At 42.0% G+C, this 25566-nt stretch overlaps 1 protein-coding gene and 1 non-coding gene across 2 annotated transcripts in view; both read right to left on the bottom strand.

Moving 5' to 3' along the window:
* Positions 1-448: 448 nt before the first annotated feature.
* Positions 449-25566, bottom strand: part of LOC131225466 (homeobox protein knotted-1-like 1) — a 45525-nt gene continuing 20407 nt past the window's right edge. The window contains exons 4-5 of the mRNA XM_058220994.1: positions 3289-3536; positions 449-1220 (exon numbers count right to left, since the gene is read on the bottom strand). Of these exons, the coding sequence (XP_058076977.1) occupies positions 1029-1220; positions 3289-3536 (440 nt within the window). The 3' untranslated portion in view covers positions 449-1028. The remainder of the gene's footprint in view (positions 1221-3288; positions 3537-25566) is intronic.
* Positions 22394-22500, bottom strand: LOC131226566 (small nucleolar RNA R71). The gene has a single exon (XR_009161939.1). It is a non-coding gene; the product is annotated as a small nucleolar RNA R71 (small nucleolar RNA).

Genomic DNA, 25566 nt, shown 5'->3' with positions numbered 1-25566 from the left:
AGTAGGTGCGTTGAAACGTTCCCATGCAGAGACCCCACTAGACCACTTCTCACATATAAAAGCAACCTACTCCCGACTTCCCCAGACATACATCAGACTAGCCGTTGGATCAAGGGTAACATCCGGCAATCCAAACCGTTGATCACAAGAAACACAGTCGACAGTGGTTACCTAAAAAAATCCCCAAGATTACAAGGGGCCCACAGCTTGATCAATGGCTTATGAAACAAGGGTTAAGGAGATGGCTCACATTAAAAATATTCCAGTACTAGAATTTCACCATTGGGTATGAGCATATACGCCGAGGCCCATAATGTAAACGGTTTGGATCACCAAATACAACCCCATATCCTGATGTATCGTTCTATACCAATGCATGGGTTTGCATTCTAGCAATCTTCACACAACAACAAATGAAATTAAAATAAAAAAAACACCAAGTGATGAATGCATGCAAGAAATTTCGATTATATACAGATTATAAGTACAGTAATTCCAATTGAAGTCCTTTAATTAATAAATAGCTAAAAGTTAAAATACACAACTAATAAAACACAACAATCAAAACTATTTCAATGACTTTAAAGGGACATTAGAAAACACACCACAAAAATAATAAAAAGAAAGTAAAAACACTATAACCTGACGATATATGCATAAAGAGTTCAAAGCAGGAAAAAAAAAAAAAGGATTTGAAGCAGAGAGGAATTATATGATCTCTCAACCAAGCATAACTTGTACAAACAGAGCCCATGAATTGGCAATCAGACCATTGATTCGATGGGCCAAAGATTGATGGAGCATGGCTGACAAAATAGACAGTTAATGTAGCAACGGTCCACGTTCAACTGGAAAAAAAATGAAAACGATTTTTTTTTAGGCATGATGCATCTACTGGGTGACCCATCAGATCAAGGGCCAGCAAACCATAGACCCCACCTAATGTAAACTGGGGAATTTACTAGTATCCATGGTTCAAGATCATACAATTCCTCACAAAGCTTAGGGAGGAAACTTCACCATTTGAGTCAAGGGTCATCAGTTCCAGTGTCGAAGTACAATGGGCAATGAGCTCCACCGTTGCCGCTCACCCCCTCCATGAGAGCAAAACGCATGTCTTCCGATGGCTTCCAATGCCTCTTCCTCTGATTTATGAACCAATTGTTTATCTGCTTCTGATCGAGGCCAGTTGTCTCCGCCAGCTTTGCTTTCTCTTCATCCTGCTTCCCATATTCAACCAACATTTTCTAGATCAAAAGAAAATAGATAAATGCAAATTGAAAAACATAAACTCTATTATCCTGCCAAAAAAGCTACCCCCACACCACAGCACAAGGTCCAAAATGCCAAATCAGCAACAACATTCCCATTTGATACATATGAAGTTACAATATCAGTATAAATAATATTCCAGATACTCCATCCTCAAGTGACACATGTGCGGGACACAGGGTCATCAAGCGAGCAGCATATGCATGTTGAACATATACCACTGGCTATGACTTTTCTATCGGTCCATTCTGTTGTACAAGTGTGGCCCACCTGATCATGGAATGGGAAGGAAAGAAACATTCACTACAGGTACCACCCCACGAACAACCTTTATGCCACACAAACCTGCAGTGCTGGCATGTGGGCAAATGTTCTTCTACTGGTTTTGTGATGGGGGTGAATGTCTTTTGATGCTTGAAGATGGGAATCTGGAAATGGCAATCCCCTTTAATCTGCCGCCCTTCAATCAATGAAGAACCCAACAATTTGGTCAAATTCTCAAGTATTGAGCTGAAGCTTTAATTAATGAGATGAGTCAAAGGTGGCTAGATTTTCATGCACTCTTCCTAGCTAAACTCTTTAAAGAAAAGAATAATTTCCAATTTTGGTCCCTTTAATCTGCCGCCCTTCAATCAATGAAGAACCCAACAATTTGGTCAAATTCTCAAGTATTGAGCTGAAGCTTTAATTAATGAGATGAGTCAAAGGTGGCTAGATTTTCATGCACTCTTCCTAGCTAAACTCTTTAAAGAAAAGAATAATTTCCAATTTTGGTTTGTTTTATTTTGAAGGATATTCCCAGGTTACCCGGATAACGGGTTGTTCCAGAGACTGATATGGGAACAGGCATGTGGTATGCTTACTTCTACTAGGGGACCACATAGGTTGGTCTATATAAACTCTTATGTTAGTTTTGGACTAGTTAGAAAATGGGGGTGACTCATCTTCACATGTGGCACTGACCCCATCCAAACCACCCAATTCGTGGAGGGAGCATATATCTAAACTCATACTGATCAAGCAATCATAACCATCAAACTGATGCCTAACAAATTGATGTTCTAATTTGAGTGTTTCAAATTCACAGGGAAAACCAGATGGTTAACATGATCTTCTCAGTGCAACTTCCCAATTCTGCTCCATCCACAGTGGGGATGGCTCATCTTCACATGTGGCACTGACCCCATCCAAACCACCCAATCTGTGGAGGGAGCATATATCTAAACTCATACTGATCAAGCAATCATAACCATCAAATTGCTGGCTAACAAATTGACATTCTGATTTGAGTGTTTCAAATTCATAGGGAAAACCAGATGGTTAACATCATCTTCTCAGTGCAACTTCCCAATTCTGAACAATCCACAGTTGCGTTGGTAATTGAACCGCCTGGATTGCCTTGCAGCCACACCATGCAAATGTATGAAGATCGCCACATTTTTTCTAACAAAGAAGCCTAGTCCACTGTATAAAAATAGCAATCATGATCATAAATAGCACTCCCGATCCTAATGTGTGATTAGGAAAAAGAAATCAGTTTGGCCAAATGATTAGTATAGGCCACGCATTTCAGGTGCCCAGAATTCCACCCAGATGCATCTCACCTTGTGCCTGATCAGGTTTGCGAAATAAGGCCGTTCTAATTATTGATGCAGGCCACACATTTGCAGAAACCAACAGTTGAGGAAAATTTGCTAATGATCTACGCTCAACATGTGGCCCACCTGATGGATGGACATGCCTGAAAGTGGCCCCATTGATCAGGTCATCAATGTGGAAGGCCCAGTAGATGAATGGCCAAGATGCACTGCAGATGCTCCAGGTTGACGTGTGCAGCGGCATGTATACGAGCATTTGGGCCTACCAACACTTAAACAAATAAAAGGTAGATCCAAAGAATTTAAAGGTATTCAAAGAACTGATTTGGGTCAGCTAGTTGATTTGTCTTTGGTTTCTTCTTTCTCCGTCATGAGTGCAAGTTCAGAAAATGTGTAGAGAAAAAGAGGAAAGGATTACCGTGGGATATGGCCATCTATAGTGGGTGTTCCACCAGTCCAACAACATCAACCGAGCATCTCGTGGTAACTTCCCTTTCTTCTTTTTCTTCAAGAACTCCTTTCGAAGATTGCTAAGATAGCCGCTGTATTTACGCAGGAGCATTTCCTTTAGCTCCTGATCACCAGGATGGGGCCCAACTTCTTGACTTTCCTGTGCTTCCACATCCACACAACTGAGCTCTTCTTCTGATGATCCTACTGCTTCATCTAGAAAATGACAAACAGCACTCAGAAAATATCTCATTAAATCAGCATACATGCAAAAAATAACACCATGGTCATCATAGCCTCGATCTATAGCTTATATGGGGTCAGCTTTCCAAATTTTCTTTCGCCAATCACAAGATTCAGAACAGGAATTCCGATGAATGATTGGGAAAGGTATGGCAACGAGCAGCTACGAGATGGACTTGACATGAGCATATGTGCAAACACTTAGTAAGTTTTGTCTAGATACAATCATATTTCATACAACAGGAATTATGTGGTCCATGATCCAGGGATAAATGTGACATCCATGACTCGTTAGTTTATACAAGTGGGACACAAGACTTGGTAATAAATACTTTTGATCTGATTGGGCCCAGCAGACAGACAGCAGAACAAAAATATCCGCAATTGAGCAATCCTAACCCTTCTAGTGGTGTCCAGAAAATAATTGATGGAGAATGTTCACTTCACATTAGACAGAGAAAAGACCCAACTGAACGGCTAGAAGCTTCCGATATGGGAGAAGTTCCGCTGAATGGTCAGTGTCAATCAATTGTGGGGCCCATCAGATAAACAATCTAGATCACTCAACTATGGTCCCACTAATACAAGCTGAAAACTCAATGCTGCCATAAATATAGTGTGTTTTTGAGTTCAAAGTTCAAACAAAGAATATCGCATGTGCAATGTAGTTGTGTCAGAAGCCCATGGTATGTTCAATGACTTCAGCAGATACAGAGACCAACCACAACTTTAGAATCCAAAACAAAATCCATGAGTCAAGAGCAAAAGAGAAAGAACATTCTCTTTTCTATGCAGCCTGAACTACTTCAAAATGGACCCCTTTTTTTTATTAGAAGAAAAAATGGTCAGAACTTATGACCACCATTTATTCTAAATATAAGTGTAGAGGCTAGGTCCAATTGTACAGCCGTATGCTATCCAGACACTTGACATACCTGTGCTATAGTGTGCAGTAGCCAAGGTCATAACAGGGCAAAAGAGTTTTAAATGGGCTAAGAAGGTATTTCTATTTGGAAACTACAAAACCGCATCTCTTTTTTCACACAATAGATTAACCATAGAGTATGAAAATTTGAAGTGGCAACCAAGGAGGGAATGATTTTGTATACATGAAGGTCAAGGTATAGTGATCCAAAATGACATTTTGATGGGCAGCAGAACCATGAGGGTGGATCCCATAGAAATATTACAAACTGATCTTACCCATTCAATCAAGGGCCTAAAAATCGATGGTTACGTATACAACAAAGAAAACTTGCATTCAACAAAAAATTGGCCAAGGATTCAAGAGTTAACATCTTCCAGTTGAGCATTCAGGGCTCCCTCCATTCATGGTGTGGGGCATCAAATCAATGGTCTGGATCGACAAACCTTAGGCCCCATGTGCATGGAATCGGGCATATTAACAAACAGCAGATCATCTGATGCTTACAATCCTATTCCCCTTTGAGAAATGCGATTGACATATGAAGACATGTATGAATCAAAGCCGGCAGGAATAGATTTAGCTAGTTTCTTCTTTTTTGAAAACTGGGCTTTGTGAACAGCACGTGTCTGAAAGGTTCTCCAATACCTCTAGCATGATGGATGCTTTAGCTTTGAAAGTTTGTCTATGGTTGAAAAGCTTCGTAGAAGTAGAAACACAGCTGCAAAATTGTTGGCGTGACTCATGTCAACATTTACAAACTTGGGGTTTTCCAAATAAGAGAAACACACCAGTGTCCTTAGAGCAATAGTTATAGCGCTCCTAGTTGCATCGAATCACTTGAACAGTTCAATTGATCAATCTGAAGATTCTCAACAGTTCAAATGTATTATTTGAATGATCCATATCTTTGATTTGGCCTTAATTTCTACAGCCATCCATTTTTTAAGACGAGGGGATGGCTACAATTGCCTAACAAAAGCGATTATTCATAATCATAAGAAATCCATGATCAGCCCTGACAAATAGATGGATCAAATTGCTAATTGCACCTATTTTGTCTAAGTGATCTTAAACATCCATGTAAAATACCAATGATCAAATGGTTCTTATCTGTCAGATTGGTGTGATGTTTGCATGGTAGCCCACGAAATGTGCACATAACCTAATGAACAGTAGATCAATGGATTGGACTGTCAACATGTCCCAATGCAACTAGGAGCACTAAACTTATAGTGCTCAGAGAACACTGGAGCATCTCAGTTCAGATAAAATGCTTAACATAGATATAGGACACATGGAGGCAGCAATACTGCTACCATAAGAGTTTAAAATGGACTAGATACTCTAATTTGGGACTTCCATGTTGTCCAAAGGTAGTTTTGTGATCAAGGGGATCGACAAATGAACGACCAGTGACTTCGAATTGATGAAAACCAACAACGCACAATTACAACAGATGATGACAAAAATAAATAAAATAGAGATAGGATAAGTGACAGAACTTATTATGTTGTCATGGAGATCAGCTAGAATACATTTCTGACATGATTGCTGGGATGTCTCAAATCAAGATCCTTTTCAATGAATCAAACCATTTATATGATAGGCCTCATAGTGGATGGTAGATGCCCAAATAATCCCTCAGATCGAAATATTTCAACCCTTCGATTTTCAACACTTAACGGAGATTTTCCATAGTCTTTCCACAGTCGCAGGAAAAAAGTCAACTGATCAAAGGAATGACATAATACAGTTTTTTTGTTTTTTTAATTTCTTTTTCTTTTTTAACCTTTTCTACTATCCCCAACGAAGGTGAGAACCATTATAATCATTTAGATCATCGAAAGATGACCTCGGATCCAAAGGCCAAAATCCCAACAAATCCAATAGCCAATACATTGGGATGTATTCTATTAAACCTCATTAACATGACAAGAGTATTTTACAAGGCTGACAATTTTACAAGGCTGACATGCAAGATACATGTAGGGGTCCACCATAGTTTCAAGGGAAGGGACAGTTCCTGTGCCAAATCTCTAGTACGACAAAGTTTGATGCAGGAAAAGAACGATAGTGCCAAGACTTCTTAGAAGACATCCAAGGAAAACCTCCAGCACGAGCAACTACAGAATAAAAATGCATTTCTTACTGAATAAAGCTTCTAGCACATGACAAACAAATGTTTCATTCATAAATCATATAGAGATCATTCTTCTTTCTCACAGAATGTCAACCACAGAAAACCCAACATGCACGTGGCAATGATATAAGCCATCCCATCACAGGAATAACAAATGTTCCATTCATAAATCATAAAGAGATAACTCTTCTTGGTCACAGAAATGTCAACCATAGAAATCACAACATGCACTTGGCAATGACGTAAACCATCCCATCACAGGAACAACAAATGTTCCATTCATAAATCATAAAGCATTGCACATAACTTTCCGGACACAAAACCATGAGTAACCCTAACCAACTACCATTATCAACCACTAATCATGTCAAACATACTAGCCATTAATCCTTACCTCTAGCCACTTAAAGAATTACGAAAAATCCCTTGAAACAAACAAAGGGGTATAATTTTCACTATCAACCTTCAGCCAATTGTGAGGTCTGAAAAGAGGATATTTTTGTATATAATGAGGCCTGAAATGAGGATGATATGTAGAAAATGTCATCGCCGATATAAGAAAGATCTTTCAAAGAGCTAAAGACAACCATGAACATAATGCTTGCATCTACAATGTCATCCTACCTAAATTCTAAACACTGACCGGAACTGGAATGAGATTCTGGGTAATCCATACCATCAACTAATAGAGGCCCGTCCAATCTTTCCCGTGCAGTTGCAATCCCATTTTGTGGAACAATCGAATGATGCACCGCTCCAATCAAGACTTCCAATCTCTCAAAACTCGATCTGTTCTGAACATACAGTCGTGCTAATTGGAATGTAACTGAATTAGGTCATTGTAAAATGTGATGATCCAAGATACGTTATCGGACCTTCTTTTATTGCATATTTATTTGGTCTTTTTAATAATCTGATCATTTTACTGTATTTGAGCATATTTCAGGATATTTCACGAGAACTACGTAAAACTACCTCATGCATTGGAATAAAACACTAATTTAAAAAGTTTAGTCCAACATGGAATTTGAAGCACAATCCCTCCATTGACGAAGATGTAGCGTTCAGGCAATGGATGAATCAGATGTTGACAACAAATCCAACGACAAGGCGGACAAATCGCGAATGTTTTGTAGTTCTCACACACATGTGACATATGCGATAGTAATCTAGGTTGGTGTTGTCAAACAACCATTCACTCCAAAAGCTCAAGCTGTCAGAGTGTGGTGTAAGCTGTCAGAGTGTGGTGTATCAATGTATATCAAGGGAAGTTTATCACTTCAACAACCCCCCGCACATGCGAGGTGGGAACTCCGCACGGGAACATATTGACGAAGGTGGAGGGACACTCACACCATAAATAGGCCGAGCTTCATTACCCAGTCCTGGAGCCGGATCTGATTTTCATGGTCCCCGTGGGAGAATAATATTTTAGAGAGGCATATTTTTGCTGCTCTCGAGATTCGAACATAGGATCTTCCGCTCTGATACCATGTCAAACAACCATTCACTCCAAAAGCTCAAGCTGTCAGAGTGTGGTGTATCAATGTATATCAAGGGACGTTTATCACCTTGAAAGCAAAGAGATGCAGAAGCTTTTCTGTGTATTTGAGACAATCCAATAGGGTTGAATATATAGATATTACAATCATCTATACAAGGAAAGTAATAAACGCAGAATTCTCTACCTATAGAAACAAGATATACAAGGTATGGATATACAAGGTATGTGAGCTGTCTAACATCCCCCCTCAAACTAATGCTGGTCATCGACAAGTAATAGTTTGCCAACAAGAAAAGAGTGACGTGCAGACGTGAGGGACTTGGTGATGTCAGCAATCTGATCATGGGATGCCACATGTGGAAGAGAAATGAGCCCAGACTGAAATTTCTCGCGGAAAAAATGACAGTCAACTTCAATATGCTTCGTTCGTTCATGAAAAACCGGGTTAGAGGCAATCTGAATTGCACTGAGATTATCGACATGGAGTGGAGTAGGATTCTGTAGAGGAAAGCCCAAGTCTGAAAGAAGTCCACGTAACCAGACGAGCTCACTACACGCAGCTGACATCGCCCGATACTCGGCTTCTGTACTCGATTTGGAAACAGTGGCCTGCTTCTTACATTTTCAAGAGATGAGAGAAGTGCCAAGAAAAACACAGTAGCCAGTGGTAGATCTTCGTGTGAGAGCGCATCCAGCCCAATCAGCATCCAAATAAGCACGAAGATCCAGAGTCGCCGTGGAGGAGAAAAACAGAGATCGATCTAGAGTGCCACGAAGGTATCATAGGATGCGCAACACCGCAGTCATATGAAGAGTCCGAGGAGCAGAAACAAACTGATTGACGACTTGGACAGTGTAGGCAATATCAGGGTGAGTCATAGTTAAGTAAACCAGACGGCGGTATAAATCGGGCTGTACAAGTAGATCACCATCGTCACGGACATAGTAAACGTTAAGTTCTAAAGGAGTCTGAACCGTCTTCTGATCCGTCAATGATGCCAAGGCGAGAAGATCCTTGGTATATTTACGCTGGCTGACCAGAATCCCACGGTTGGAACGCGAAAATTCAAGTCCAAGAAAGTATGTTAGATGGCAAAGGTCTTTCATCTTGAAGGATGCTTGCAGAACTTCCTTTAAAGGCAAAATACCAGTAGCATCGCTACCAGTCAATAGGAGGTCATCAACATAAACCAGAATAATAACAATGTCGTGAGCAGTGGTGCGCAAAAATAAGGATGGGTCATGACCACTTTGAGTAAAGCCAGCACCCGTAACAACATCGTGAAAGCGTTGGAACCATGCCCGCGGTGCCTGTTTGAGGCCCTACAGGGCTTTCTTTAGGCGACATACCTTATTGTCGGGAATTAAAGAGCCAGGAGGAGGTTTCAAATATACGGTTTCTTGGAGGTCTACATGAAGAAAGGCATTTTTCACATCCATCTGAGAGAGTGACCATGAGCGAACAGAAGATATAGCCAGAAGAGTACGAACAGTTTTCATCTTGGCCACAGGAGCGAAAGTCTCATCGTAATCAATTTCGTATTCCTGTTTGTATCCCTGAGCGACAAGTCGAGCCTTGTATCGATCCAATGATCCATCAGACTTGAGCTTGACAAAATAAATCCATTTGCTACTAATTAGTTGTTGGTCAGCGGGTCAAGTGACAATGTCCCATGTATGGTTATCATTCAACGCCGCAAGTTCTTCTGCCATAGCCTTCTTCCAACAATCATGAGTGGCTGCCTGAGAATATAAAGTAGGAATAGAAAGTATCCAGAGTAGCATTCATGGCAAACATAGAGCATATCAAGCGATCAGGCGTCGATGTTCATGAGTGGAACGATGTATCGAGGTAGGTTCGGGATCCGCAGCAAGTACAGTAGGTTCGGGTTGAGTAATAAGTGGTGGATCTGTACGTGGTCGACGTGAGTAAACCTGCAACGGACGAGGGAGAGTACTCGAGGCAAACGGAATTTCAGGAAAGGTGGTTAGACCAGAAGAGTTTGGAGTGTGCGGAGGAGGAGATGAATAAAATGCAATATGTTCAAGAAAAACATGTCGTGAAACCCGAACACGACGAGAAACAGGATCATAACATTGAAAACCCTTTTGAGTTTCCCCAAATCCCAAGTACACACATTTGACTGATTTTGGACATAGTTTATTACGTTCACGTGAAGCCAGGTGAACATAACAGATACAACCAAAAACACGGAATGTAGAATATGCAGGAGGTAAGCCGGTGAGAACAAAGTAGGGAGATTTACTGTGCAGAACTTTAGTTGGCATTCGGTTAATCAAGTAGACTGAATGTAATATGGCTTCCGCCCAGAAGGAACGAGGAACACCCATAGCTGTCATCAGGGTGTTAGCAGTTTCAACAATATGACAATTTTTCCGTTCAGCCACCCCATTCTGTTGTGGAGTATCAGAACAGGTGGTCTGATGAATAATCTCATGACCTTGAAGAAATGTACGAAATTCGGTTGAGAGATATCCCCCCCCCCCCCCCCGAGTCAGAGCGGAGAGTTTGAACTGCAGCCTGAAACTGAGTCTTCACCATAGAGTGAAATAACTTAAATTTTTCAAAAACCTATGACTTCGATTGAAGAAAGTAAATCCAAGTGTACCGTGTGAAATCATCAATGAATATAACATAGTATCGTAATCCAGAGAGAGACATAATTAGTGAAAAACCCCAGACATCCGTATGCACAAGTTCAAACATAGAAGATGATTTTGTAATACTTTAAGAAAAGGGAATACACTTGCTTTTTGAAAGACAACAGGAAGAACAAGAATAATCCAAATCATTTTTATTAAGAGAAATATTCCCTAACATGCCAGATGAAATTAACTGAAGTACCGATCAGAACAAGGATGACCCAGGCGAAAGTGCCATAGTTTCCACAATTTACTTGCTGAAGTAATATCTGATGAAGATGGAGAAAAGAAACAACGAGCCGGAGTGACAGATGGATCAAAGTCGAGCACGTACAGACGACCATGCCGCCTACCCTTCCCAAGTACCTCCCTATTGCCCGATCCTGCACAAAACAACAGTTGGGAAGAAATATGACTAAGCAGTTATTGGATGTGAGTTGACCAACTGAAATTAAATTGGAGGAGAGGTTAGGGACATGAAACACATCACGAAAAGTGAACTAACGATGAGCAGAAGGAGAGAAAGTCAATGAACTAACGGACTGAATAGGTAGTCTAGTGTCATCCGCAGTAGAAATAGCCTGATTACCGATGTAGGGACGGATGTCACGAAGATGAGATACAGCACCCATCATATGATTTGAAGCACCCGAATCAAAGAACCATGTAGGAGATGAGGATATACCTGACATACCGGCCGCAGAAAGGGCCTGAACGATTTGTTGGAGCATCGCAAGAGTCAACAAAGATGAAATACTTTCAGCAGAAACAGTAAGTGGAGAACCACCAACAGACGGCTCGGAAGAAATAGTGGTAGTAGTAGCAGAAAGAGCACGACCACAGCCACGGCCTAAAGAAGATGCATAGGCACGTGTACGGCAGTCCTGAATACCATGACCAGTCCGTCGACAATAAGCGCACCATTCTTTGCATTGAGCGACAACATGACCCACCTTGTTTCAGCCGCAACAAGTCAAATGAGTGGAACCACGTGTTGATGTCGTAGTAGACACAGCAAGCACCAGATCAGATGACCCCGGAGTTGAGGAAGGAAGAGAGAGAACCTTCAGTCGTTGTTCCTCAGCCAATAAATCATTAATAACCAAATTCAATGGAGGGCTACGGTTCAAGAGAGCAGCTCGACAATGCTCAAATTTCGAACGCAGCTTCATAAGAAATTGTCGTACTTGCGCACTCTAGCGCATAGATTGGAATATCTTAAAGTCATGAGAAAATGTTGGATCCATCATAGCCATCTCTATCCAAATAGTGACAATTTTGGAGTAGAATGATTGAATACTGTCATCACCCTGAGTAAGGTTAATGAGATCCTGTTCCAGGCGGTATAACCGGGCTGCACTACTCTGTTGATAAATTGTCTGGAGATGCTCCCACATTGCCTTAGCAATGCGATGAGGTGTGAGGCCAACAGCAATGGACCAATCGACCAAATCGAGAATCTAAGTAATAATTCGTCCATTGTTCATGTCCCAATCAGCTAATTTTTTGGCATCTATGGAAGTGGGGATAGAAATAGATCCATCAATGAGTCCCCACAACCCACGACCCTTGAGGAAGTTCTGGAAATGGATAGCCCATAGAGAATAGTTAGTACCATCAAAACTACAACGTGGGGCCTCTGTACGTGATGAGTTCTTGTCCATTGTTCTGAAGTAATTTAAAGTACTCAAAGAGTTGCAGCAGAAGGTGTAAGATGTACCGTACAGCAGGAGATACCCAAGCAATTGTAGTTTCTGGATCTGGCAGAATAATACAGCAACAGCAACGGGTTTGAACAGAGATAGGATTCGGACAAGCAGATCTGGAACAGGATGGAACAACAGCAACAATAATAGGTTCGAACAGCAACAGTATTCGGACAGTAGATCTGGAGCAGCAGCAACGGGTTTGAACAGTAGCAGGGTTCGGATGAGCAAATCTAGGATAGGACGAGCAAATCTGAAGCAGAGGGATCGCCGGACGACGCAGCAGGGGTGGTCGGATGTGCAGGAACAGTGACTGGACGCAGCAGGGATGGCCGGACGACGCAGCAGGGGCGGCCGGATGATGTAGGAGGGGCGGTTGGACGATGCAGGAGAGGTCGGATGAGCAAGGGTAGTTGCTAGACGCAACAAGGGTGGTGACCGGACGACACGGACGGTTTCGGATCAGGGTGGCTCTGATACCATGAAAGCAAAGAGATGCAGAAGCTTTTCTGTGTATTTGAGACAACCCAATGGGGTTGAATATATAGATATTACAATCATTTATACAAGGAAAGTAATAAACGCAGAATTCTCTACCTATAGAAACAAGATATACAAGGTATGGATATACAAGGTATGTGAGCTGTTTAACAGGTGTAAACTCAACCAAAGTTTGTAGCAACAATCCAAGACAATCAAGTACATATGAGTGGACAAGAAAAACACATGAACACAATAACGAACAAAGCAGCAAGAATGAGTTTTATGATGGCAAGAAAGGAACCAGACTCTTTTCGTTAAAATAACATTCTTGCAAATTCTACTCTGAGCAAAAGCCCCCTTTATAGAGGGACTAACAACCCACTAACTAGGTCCTATCCAATGTGAAACAAATATATTTGGTTGTCCGGTGGTGCAACATATTCTTAGAGATAATGATGTACGCATATCAAATATATAGCATTTGATATGCATACACCGCAGTTTATTTGAGTGTGAGAGTACAAATATATTTGGTTGTCTTTGTTGAGATGTGGAGCCACATCTGGGGGTCACTCGAACAGTCGAGTGCCCTACTCGACCGGTCGAGTGGCCCACTCGACCAATCGAGGACTGGCTTGACTCAAAGTCCAGTGAGTATCAGGTTTTGGGTTCCCAGGTCCTCGACCGGTCATGGCCCATGCTCAACCGGTCGAGCAACCTACTCGTCCAGTTGAGGTTACGTAGATTCGTTTTCAGATTTGATGCGGACTGCTGATTTTTGAGTCGGTTTTCGCAGAGGTGCGAAAGGGAAGTTGCCTAAACTATAAATAGATGTCTCTAGGGCTTTTCTAGGGTATGGGAAATAATTCTAAGGTGTGAGCAAAGGGTTTTCTCTATACTTCCAAGGGAAAGCTTAGTATATTGCCTTGTAATCTTTGTTTTTCTTCATAGTGGAAGTTTGCATCCGTGGTTTTTTACCCTTATTTGGGGTTTTTCCACGTATATCTTGTCTTGTGGTTTGTTTAGAATGCTTTGATTCTGTTTCTAGTCTATATTTCTTCTTGTTTATCGTTTATGGGTGAGACCGGAGATTGGATCTCGGTTCACTGCGTTGTTGGCGTTCTGCGCAACAACCGGTATCAAAGCTATTGGTTTAGTTCTATTGGGAGCGATGACGGAAGAAAGGAAGACTAGAATTGAGAAGTTTGATGGTTCAAACTTTGCCATCTGGAAGATGCAGATGGAGGATTATCTGTATCAGAAGGACCTCTATATTCCTCTAGGAGGAAAAGAAAAGAAACCAGAAAGGATGACAGATGATGAATGATTTTTATTGGATCGGAAGGCTTTAGGAACGATCCGACTCTCTGTCTAAGAGAGTCGCCTTCAATATATCAAAGATGAAAACTACAAGAATTAATGGAAGCTCTAGCCACCATGTATGAAAAACCCTCAGCGTCCAACAAGGTTCATCTTATGAAACAGCTATTCAACATGAAGATGTCAGATGGTAGGAGCGTGGCTGAACATCTAAACGAGTTCAACACAGTCAGAGCCAGTTGGAATCCATTGGCATTGTTTTTTAGGATGAGGTCAGGGCGTTATTGATCTTGTCCAGTTTGTCAGACAGTTGGGATAGCTTGGTGATTGCTGTGAGCAATTCTTCAGGGTTGACAAAACTGAAATTTGATGATGTGGCCGGTCTAATTCTCAGCGAAGAATCTAGAAGAAAGGCATCAGGAATTTCAGGGGATTCAGTGAATGCTCTAAACGTTAAAGAAAGAGGAAGATCGCTGAACAAAGGAGGCAATAAACACGGACGTTCTAAGTCGAGAAAGAAGTCTGAGGGACCAAAAGACAGACGGGTGTTGACATTGCGGGAAGAAGGGGCACATGAAACATGATTGCAGGGCGCTCAAGAAACAAGAAGGAAGCTCTCAAGCCGGGAAGGATTCAGTGAATCTATCTGAAGAGAGTGACACAAAGGTGTTAATCTTGTCTCTTGATGCGATGAATGAGTCTTGGATTATAGACTCAGGTGCTTCGTTTCATGCCACTTCATGTAAGGAAGTTCTGCGTGATTATGTGTCAGATGACTTTGGGAGAGTCTACCTGGGTGATGATGAGCCGTGCGGTATCGTTTGAAAGGGAGACGTTCATATAAATCAGAAAGACGGAACGACTTTGAAATTAAAGGATGTCAAACATGTATCGAGTTTGAGACAGAACTTGATCTCAATGGGGTAGTTGGCCGATACCGGTTATGTGACGGCATTCACCAGTGATTCCTGTAAGATCACAAAAGGTGCCTTGGTGATATTTCGAGGCAAAAAGGAAGGTACTTTGTATGTGACTTCAGGATCATATAGTTCTCTCAGTCGCAGCAACTGGAGTGAATAGGCAGTTATGGCATCAGAGGTTGGGTCATATGAGTGAGAAAGGGATGAAAGTGATATTGTCAAAAGGGAAGCTACTAGGGCTGAAGTCTATTGACTTGGAATTCCACGAGGACTGCGTGTATGGTAAGCAAAAGAGGGTAAGTTTCAAGAAGACAGGACGCGCTCCAAAGACGCATCTGTTAGAGCTTGTATACACTGATGTGTGGGGACTGGCACAAGTATCATCTCTTGGTGGTTCACGTTATTTTGTTTCTTTTATTGATGATGCTAGTAGAAAACTGTGGGTCTATTTCTTAAAGCAAAAATCGGATGTATTTGATGTATTTAAGAAGTGGCAAATAATGGTAGAAAACGAGACAAGTAAAACAGTAAAATGTCTCAGATCTGATAATGGGGGAGAATACTGTGATAAGAGATTTGAGGAGTATTGTGTAGCAAATGGAATCAAATATCAGAAAACGATTCCAGGGACACCGCAACAGAATGGTGTGGTTGAGCACATTAACAGGACCATCCTTAAGCGTGCCAGGAGCATGAGGTTATATGCAGGGTTGCCTAAGACGTTTTGGGCAGATGCTGTAAATACTGCCGCATATCCCATCAATAGAAGTCCCTCAACACCATTGGATGGTGGGCTACCAGAAGAAACATGGACTGGGAAAGAAGTGAACCTTGCACAACTCAGTGCTCGGTTGCACTTCATATGTTCACATTGATGCAGACCACAGAAACAAGCTGGATGCGAAGTGTAGGAGGTGCACGTTTATAGGCTATGGGCAGTATGATTTTGGCTACAGGTTTTGAGATGCAGAAAACAGGAAAATCATCAAAAGCAAAGACGTAGTCTTCAATGAAAAAGTGATGCATAAGGACAGTGTGCAGGAAAATAAGGCCGAGGAGAAAGAATTCATAAAGTTGGAAGAGTTACCGGACACGGGTGTTACAGCGTCATAGGATGATCATGCACAGGAGCATTATAAGGCAGAGCCACAGGCACTGGTTGTGAGGAGTTCTACTCGGGAGAGGAGACCCACGGTCCGATACTCACCCTCCTTACATTATCTACTGCTGACAGATAATGGTGAACCAGAGTTTTGAAGAGGCATTACAGTCGGATACACGGGTTAAGTAGGAGCAGGCCATGGATGATGAAATGGACTCTCTTGAGTCTAATCGTACATGGGAGCTAGTCACTTTACTCAAGGGTAAGAAAGTTCTTCATAACAAGTGGGTTTATAAACTGAAGGAGGAGCACGATGGTTTAAAATGGTACAAGGCTAGACTGGTTGTGAAAGGGTTTCAACAAAAGGCAGGTATCGATTTCACTGAAATCTACGATTCGCATGGTCTTGAGTATAGTGGCTACAGAGGACTTACATCTAAAGCAGCTAGATGTTAAGATAGTCTTTCTTCATAGGGACCTTGAAGAAGAGATATATGCATCAACCGACAGGATACGTAGCACAAGGAAATGAGAACAAGGTATGCAGACTGAAGAAGAGTATATATGGCCTAAAGTAGGCCGAGGCAGTGGTACAAGAAGTTCGACAGTTTCATATCGGGAAACGGTTTTAGGAGATGTCATGCAGACCACTGTTGTTATTTGAAGAAGTTTGATACGTTGTACATCATCCTTCTTCTGTACGTTGATGATATGCTTGTGACCGTCAAGCATAAAGGACATCTCAAATCTCAAAAGACAACTGTCTACAGAATTTGTCATAAAGGATTTAGGAGCTGCAAAACAAATCCTAGGCATGAGGATAAAGCGTGACAGGGAAAACAAGAAACTAGTTGTGTCACAGGCAAAGTACAAAGCCAAAGTACTTGATCGATTCAATATGGGAGGTGCTAAGCTGGTTAGCACTCCATTAGCCAACCACTTCAACCTATCTAAGGAGCAAGGGGCAAAGACGCGGGAGGAACGGGACTACATGACTAAAGTCCCATACGCGTCAGCTATTGGGAGTCTCATGTATGCTATGGTGAGCACGAGGCCAGACATTGCTCAAGCAGTGGGAGTTGTTAGCAGGTTCATGAACAACCCCAGGAAGGAAAATTGGGAAGCTATGAAGTGGATCCTCAGATACCTGGTAGATAATAAGAATGTAGGGTTGTGTTATGGAGGATCGAAAATCAAGCTACAAGGCTACGTGGATTATGATTTGGCAGGAGATATCGACAGCAGAAGAAGCACTACAGGTTATGTTTTTTCTCCGAGTAGTGCTGTAGTCAGTTGGGTCTCTCAGTTACAGAGGATAGTATCTATCAGTACGACGGAAGTAGAATATGTTGCAACTATAGAAGCGTGCAAGGAGATGGTGTAGATGCAAGGTTTCATGGCAGAGTTGGATAAGAACCAAGCAGATTGCAAGCTGTACAGTGACAGTCAGAGTGCAATACACTTGGCTAAGAATTCAGCCTTTCATTCAAGGACCAAGCATATTGTCATCAGATATCACTTCATACGTTCGTTATTGGAAGATGGATCGATTGCTCTGGAGAAGATTCATACAAGTGAGAATCTTACGGATATGCTGACCAAGGCGGTCACACGAGAGAAGCTGAAGCTCTGTTCAGCTTTGATTGGTCTTCAGGCTTGGAGACGGGGAGGTGACGCACTCTGTATGTAGAAGACGAAGGTTTATGGCGATGTGTCTCCAAGTAAGAGATTGTTGAGATGTGGAGCCACATCTGGGGGTCTCTCGACCAGTCGAGTGCCCTGCTCGACCAGTCGAGGACTGCCTCGACTCAAAGTCCAGCGAGTATCAGATTTTGGGTTCTAAGGTGCTCGACCAGTCGAGGTTACGCAGATTCGTTTCCGAATTTGATGCGGATTGCAGATTTTTGAATCGGTTTTCGTAGAGGTGCGAAAGTGAAGTTGCCTAAACTATAAATAGGTGTCCCTGAGGCTTTTCTAGGGTATGGGAAATAATTCCAAGGTGTGGGCAAAGGGTTTTCTCTGTACTTCCAAGGGAGAGCTTAGTATATTGCCTTGTAATTTTCGTTTTTCTTCATAGTGGAAGTTTGCATCCATGGTTTTTTACCCTTATTTGGGGTTTTTCCACATATATCTTGTCTTGTGGTTTGTTTAGAATTCTTTGATTCTGTTTCTAATCTATATTTCTTCTTGTTTATCGTTTTTGGGTGAGACCGGAGATTGGATCTCGGTTCACTGCGTTGTTGGCGTGTTGCACAACAGTCTTATGGTGCACCATACTCTTAGAGATAATGATGTATCTTTTAGATTTAATTTTCGTTTACTCAGCTGATCTCTAGTAAATCTTTATAGAGGCATGCAAAAGCTCTCTCTCTCTCTCTCTCTCTCTCTCTCTCTCTCTCTCTCTCTCTCTCTCTCTCTGTGTGTGTTTCTATCAAAACATGTGACTACACTTTCTTTTCCATTTTGAGAGTCCATCGCTCATTCCACCCTTAACCTAGTGTTGAGGGTCAAATATTGCATATCAGACCTAGTTGTTACCTGGATTTACAAACATAGTATTGTTTAACGGCCTGATTTAATCATGTTTGTGATGCAGGGTGTATTCACGAGCTTGGACTGGAAAAGGGTACTAAAAGCATGGATTTAACGCTCTGATGACACCCAAGGCAAGGGACGGACTCCAGGAGACGAAGATCGATGGAATTATGCATCAAGGATCCGAGGAAAGCAGGCCATTCACGTTAAAGAGGCCCGAAATTGGTGAAAAATGCAAGATCACATAGTTCTTGCCATCTGATTGGCTCAAAACTTCATACATGGCCTGAGGGCCATAAATTAACCGTACATATCAAATTTCAGCCCTCGGATCACTATGGAAGTACCCCAACTAACAGATCAGCCCATAAACCGTTGATTCTGGGCCCACCTGATATCTGGAACTGCCTCAACTTTGGTCTCGACGGTTTAAATAAGATGGGAAAATGAATGGATGGATCAGATTGTTGAAACACATCACTGTGGGGCCCGTATGTGATGTGTGTGTGCACAGCACACATAGACTCGAGCCGCACCAAGCCAAGAGACGCGGGTCAGCGCTGCTGACCCGCGTCTCCTTCCCAAACACGGCAGCAGCCGTTTCGCGCTGCGTAACGGACGGACGACGTCCGTTTTGCGGACGGTAGTGGGCCCCACTGTGTAATTTTTCGGATGATCCAAGCCATCCATCGTGTAGAGGGCCTCAATTACTATAAACCCTTGCTAAAATTTTACACCCAAGCGTGCACATGTGCACGATACAGAGGCCACAAGCAGGCACTCCTGCAACGTTCAAAATGAATTTTGGCATGATTTCTTCTTTGGGCCTCATGAATGGACGTTCAAAACCACCCATTCTTGATCGAAATTTCGTCCTGAATCCAATGGACGGGGTAGATTTCTCCGAAAATACCTGTGGGGCCCACCGAACACGTCAGCGCCTCTGCGTACGCCTTACGCGCGTTCGGGGAATCCGGGATTTGCGGGAGGTAGTGTGTCACGATCATTAACATTTTGGGTGATCCAGACCGTCTAATGTGTCTACAGGGAGGCCAATATCCTAGCCAAGATTTCAGAATTGTCAGGTAGGTCGATATCACGCCGCAAATTCTCTCCAAACGCAAGTCGTTTTGCAATTTTGCTGCGCATACGAACTCAGCTGCGTAAGAGTTCCGCATCCTATTCCCTTTGGGACTCCACAGAGCTGCTGGCATGGGAGCGTTCCATCTTTATAAAGGAAAAAACGGAGAGAGAAGAGAGGAGGCTTGGTTAGAGAGAAACCGTGGCTGCTAGAAGGTGAGGGCTGCACGTTGGGAAGGTGAGGGCTGCACGTTGAGAAGAAGGGCTGCACGTCAGGGAGTTTTTGCTGCTGCTGCACGTCAGGGAAAGGAAAAGAGAAGAAGGGCTGGCACGTGAGAGAGGCTGTGCGGCTGATTGGAGGAAGGAAGGAAGAAACGTGAAGCAAGGGGTGCTCGGTTCTGGTTCTTTTTCTTCTTCTTTTCCTTTATAATTCTATTATTTTTTTTGACTTAGCCCATATCATGTGTGGCTAAACCTCTTAGCTAGGGCTAAGAGGTGAAGCTTGTAGCCTGATGGGAGAGATGTTGCTTGTGCCTTTTATTTAGATTGAAGAGGTTTTTGATTTAATTTTATTATGGGAATACTTTTAGTTTTTAATGGCCTGTTGTGACTGAAATTACAATGGGTTTGCAATGGCTTTGAGTATTTCTTTTCCCTTATTTTTATTATGATGTCAGGAAGCCCTGCTGTTCGCCATCGTCTCTTGGGCATGGTTGGATGTCGGTACCCTTCCTAACCTTCATAATCATCTGATTGGTTGGTGATTAGTTTAATTCTGTTATTTGCTTTGTCTCCTGGGCATGGTTTGATGATGGAATCCATTCTGATTCAAATACCTTTCATCCCTTTAAAGTTATATCAGAGGAACTTCAATTTAATTTTCATGATTCCTGATGCAGGCAGAAGATCTCCCTGATCCCTACAAGTGGATCCTCTGAATCCCTAGTTTCCCTTCTCTGAATTCCTTAAAGTTTTAGTTAATTATTCCACAATTGTTTCTAAAATTCCATTTGGTTAGATCGCATCTTAGTCTAGTTCTAGTTCTACTTGGTTTCAGATAACGTACAGGTATCAGTCCCTGTGGATTCGACCTCGGTCTTACCGAGTTTATTACTACATCACAACCCTGCACTTGGGGTGTGAACAAGTTTTTGGCGCCGTTGCCGGGGACTAACGGTTACGATTCTTTGAAATTAATTAGTTTTAGAATTAGTTTGAGATTAAGATTTTATTAACTTTAGTTTTAGATTTTTATTTCTATTTGATTTTTAGAACTAACTTATTTCCTGTTTTGTAGGATCCTGACATAAACTTCTAAATTGGTAATTCTTTCCTAAATTCTTTACTTTTTCTGTTTTTAGAATTAAGGTTTAAATCTTAGAAATTTTCTAATTCTAGTATCCTCTCATCTGTAGGAAATAGAAACTAGGTTATTTCTTAATTAACTTTCTACTTTAATTTTTAGAAACTTTCTAATCTTAGAATCTAATTTGTTTCCTAATTTATTTTTTAGAATTTCTGTTTAGAAACTAACCTTCCTATCTTGTAGGCCTTTAAGATAGAAATCTTTATTTCGGTACACTCCTTCCCTACTTTCTATTTTTCTATTCTCTTTTAGTAATTTACTTTCTAGTTTAGGACTTTTCTAATTTATTTTAGAAATTTTCACTTTCTTTTAAGAATACCTTCTTTTAGAAATTAATTTACTGTTATTTTTCTTTTAAAGGATCATTCTTCTCTTTTTAGAATCTAACTTATTTTTGTTTTATTTTGCAGGTTTTTAACTTAGGACTCCAATTTGGTAATTTCTTTCCAACTCTCTCTTTCTTTCTAGATTTTCTTTTCCTTTCTTAGGATTAGGTTTTTAATCGAGGGCTGCGAGTGTTTTTCATGCCCAAGTGGGCCCGTGACGACACTCGACGTCTCTTGACTGAAGGAGGAGTGGTTGAGGGGTTGACTATCCATCGCAGGACTAGACACCACTCGAAATCCCCTGAGTTAAGTGAAGTTATGGCTGAAGACCAACCTCCTCTACTTCCACCTAGGGTGGAGGATACCCAAGATGAGAATGAGGTGCAACAGGCACCCCCGCCTCGTACTCTACGAGATTATCTACAACCGGCGGGAGTGAGTATGCCCTCATGCATGATTTTTCCTGAAAACACAGGACAAATGGACATCAAGCCAGGAGTTATCCAACTCCTTCCCAAATTCCATGGACTTGAATCAGAGAGTCCATATTTACATTTGAAAGAGTTCGATGAGATTATAGCTACATTATGTTTTCCTAATGTATCTGAGGATACAATTAGGCTGAAACTCTTTCCTTTTTCCTTAAAAGAGAAAGCTAAGACGTGGCTACATTCACTGCGTCCTAGATCCATTGGCACATGGAACGACATGCAGAGGGAATTCATAAAAAAATTCTTCCCACATCATAAAACGATTACCCTCAGAAAAGCAATCATGAACTTTGCCCAAAAGGAAGATGAAACATTCTTCCAATGTTGGGAAAGGTTCAAAGATTTGGTCAGTTCATGCCCACAACACGGATTTGAAACGTGGCGCATTACAAATTTTTTCTACGATGGACTGACATCTTCCATGCGCCAAATGGTCGAGACAATGTGTAATGGAGAATTCATTAATAAAGATGTCGACGAGGTATGGGACTACCTCGACAGTTTGGCTGAAAAAACACAATCTTGGGACTATTACCCAAGGTCGAACACCACGTCTAGGCCGACTCAATCAAAGGAGAAAGGTGGATTATATCTCTTGAAAGAAGAGGATGATCTCAAGTGTAAAGTGACTACGCTCATAAGGAAAGTTGAGGCCATGGAAGGAAAGAAGGATAAGGTCAATGAAATTGTTTGCGGCATCTGTGATTGCAACATTCACACAACTGAAAACTGTCCTACAATACCTGCCTTTCGAGGAGTGTTGAATGAACAAGCCAATGACATAAATAATTATCAAAGACCTTTTACTGGACCTAACTCCAATACATACAATCCTGGCTGGAAAAATCATCCAAACTTTAGTTGGAGGAATGGACAAACGGCTACTCCTCCAGGTTTCTTTAATCAAAATCCAAATCAAGTGAAACCTCAAGAGGAACCGGTTCAAAATCCCATACAAGAGCTCGGCTCGGCCTGCGGGGAATTACTGATTTTATGCAAAGATAGATTCTCGTATGACGGTTATAGAAAAGGGGATGCTTCTGCACAACCGCTCCCCAATCCTAAACCGCGATACGAGATAAGTGATCCCAGCTCTTCAAATCAGATGGGACATGCTAAATCCATCACCACTCTTAGGAGTGGGAAGATCATTGATAAAACTCTTCCGGTTAGGCCCGAAAAGCCTCAAGAACCAGAAGAGGACAACAATGATGGATCCAGTGATGCCCCACAAAAAGTAGAACCGGAACTTCTAGAGAAGCCAGTTGCTCCATTCCCCCAACGGTTGGTTTCACCAAAACCACTCACTACCACTCACGATAATCTAGAGGAGTAGAAACAGGTGAAAGTCAACATTCCTCTACTTGATGTCGTTAAACAGATACCTTCATATGCCAAATTCCTGAAAGACTTATGCACGACCAAAAGACGGAAAATTATTCAAAAGAAAATCTTCTTGACTGAAAAAGTGAGTGCCATCCTTAAGCAAGACGTGCCGCAGAAATTCAAGGATCCCGGTAGCCCAACCATATCATGTGTAATCGGGAACCATCGAATTGATCACGCACTTCTTGACTTAGGAGCGAGCGTCAATTTGATTCCCTACTCGGTATACAAACAGTTAGGTTTGGGTGAATTAAAACCCACCCTAACCACACTACAACTTGCTGATCGCTCTGTTCGTGTACCAAGAGGGATAATTGAGGATGTGTTAGTCCAGGTCGATAGATTTTACTACCTTGTAGATTTTATCATCCTGGACACCGAACCCATCAATAACATGAGCACTCAGATTCCCGTCATTCTTGGTCGCCCATTCCTTGCCACGTCAAATGCAATTATCAATTGCAGGAATGGTATCATGACTATGTCTTTTGGAAATTTGACATTGGAGTCAAACATTTTTTTCAATAACGGCAGCAACGCAGAGGATGATGACGATTTCCACGACATTAACATGATTGACTCTTTCGTGGAAGATACGACACCTCTAACCTTATCCTCCGACCATCTGGAGACGTGCCTGGCCCACTCCCATGATTTTGATGATGACATGATTAGGGAGACGTGCGCCTTGCTTGATACTGCACCGGTACTTGAAGTTAACCGGTGGAGGCCACAATTTGAAGAATTACCACAAACCGATGTAGTGCCTTTACCGTCTAACCTCAAGCCTCCGAAGCTTGACCTAAAACCTTTGCCCTCTGATTTGAAATATGCCTATTTAGGTCAAGATGAGACATACCCGGTGGTGATCTCTGCCCACCTGGAGAAAGAACAGGAGAGTATGCTTATATCTACTCTCATTGAGCATAAAGGAGCTCTGGGATGGACGATAGCGGACCTCAAGGGAATCGATCCCTCGATTTGTACTCACCGCATATATCTTGAGGATAATGCAAAAACCGCTCGGCAACCACAACGTAGACTAAATCCAAATATGAAGGAAGTGGTTAAGGCCGAGGTTCTTAAACTATTAGACGTGGGTATTATATACCCTATATCTGATAGTCAATGGGTGAGTCCAACTCAAGTGGTCCCTAAGAAGTCCGGAATCACCATCGTAGCCAATGCTAATAATGAACTCGTGCCAACTAGAGTCACTACTGGTTGGAGAATGTGCATTGACTACAGGAAGTTGAATACCGTCACGAGGAAAGACCACTTTCCTTTACCATTCATTGATCAGATCCTGGAAAGGTTAGCTGGTCATTCCTATTACAGTTTCCTTGACGGGTATTCGGGCTACAACCAGATAGAGATAGCCCCTGAAGACCAGGAAAAGACCACATTTACATGTCCCTACGGCACCTTTGCCTATCGAAGGATGCCATTCGGACTATGTAATGCCCCTACCACCTTTCAGCGATGTATGCTTAGTATCTTTTCTGATATGGTAGGGCAATATCTAGAGGTCTTCATGGATGACTTCTCTGTTTATGGTCCATCTTTCAGCAAGTGCCTGGAAAGTCTTAAATGTGTGCTGAAAAGATGTGAAGAAAAGAACTTGGTACTTAATTGGGAGAAGTGCCATTTCATGGTTCAGAAGGGAATTGTCCTTGGGCATATCATCTCGTCCAAAGGAATCGAGGTAGATAAGGCAAAAATCGATCTTATCTCTAACCTACCTCCACCCAAGAGCATCAGAGACGTGCGATCCTTCTTAGGACACGCAGGATTTTACAAGCGATTCATAAAGGACTTTAGTCTTCTCTCTCGTCCTTTATGTAATCTTCTTCAAAAGGATGCTCGAGTGGGTCTGAGCAGTGCCAGGAAGCTTTCACCAAGCTTAAGGGCACGTTAACCACCGCACCTATCATGCGGCCACCCGACCTGGAACCTTCCTTTTGAGCTTATGTGCGACGCTCGATTATGCTCTTGGGGCGGTCTTAGTCCGAGAAAAGATAAGAGGCCCTACGTCATTCATTACGCGAGTAG

The sequence above is a fragment of the Magnolia sinica genome, chromosome 14 (assembly GCF_029962835.1).
Source record: "Magnolia sinica isolate HGM2019 chromosome 14, MsV1, whole genome shotgun sequence".
In the NCBI taxonomy this organism is placed as follows: Eukaryota; Viridiplantae; Streptophyta; class Magnoliopsida; order Magnoliales; family Magnoliaceae; genus Magnolia; species Magnolia sinica.
The sequence above is the reverse complement of the archived record's forward strand: the minus strand, read 5'-3'. Positions and strand labels throughout refer to the sequence as shown.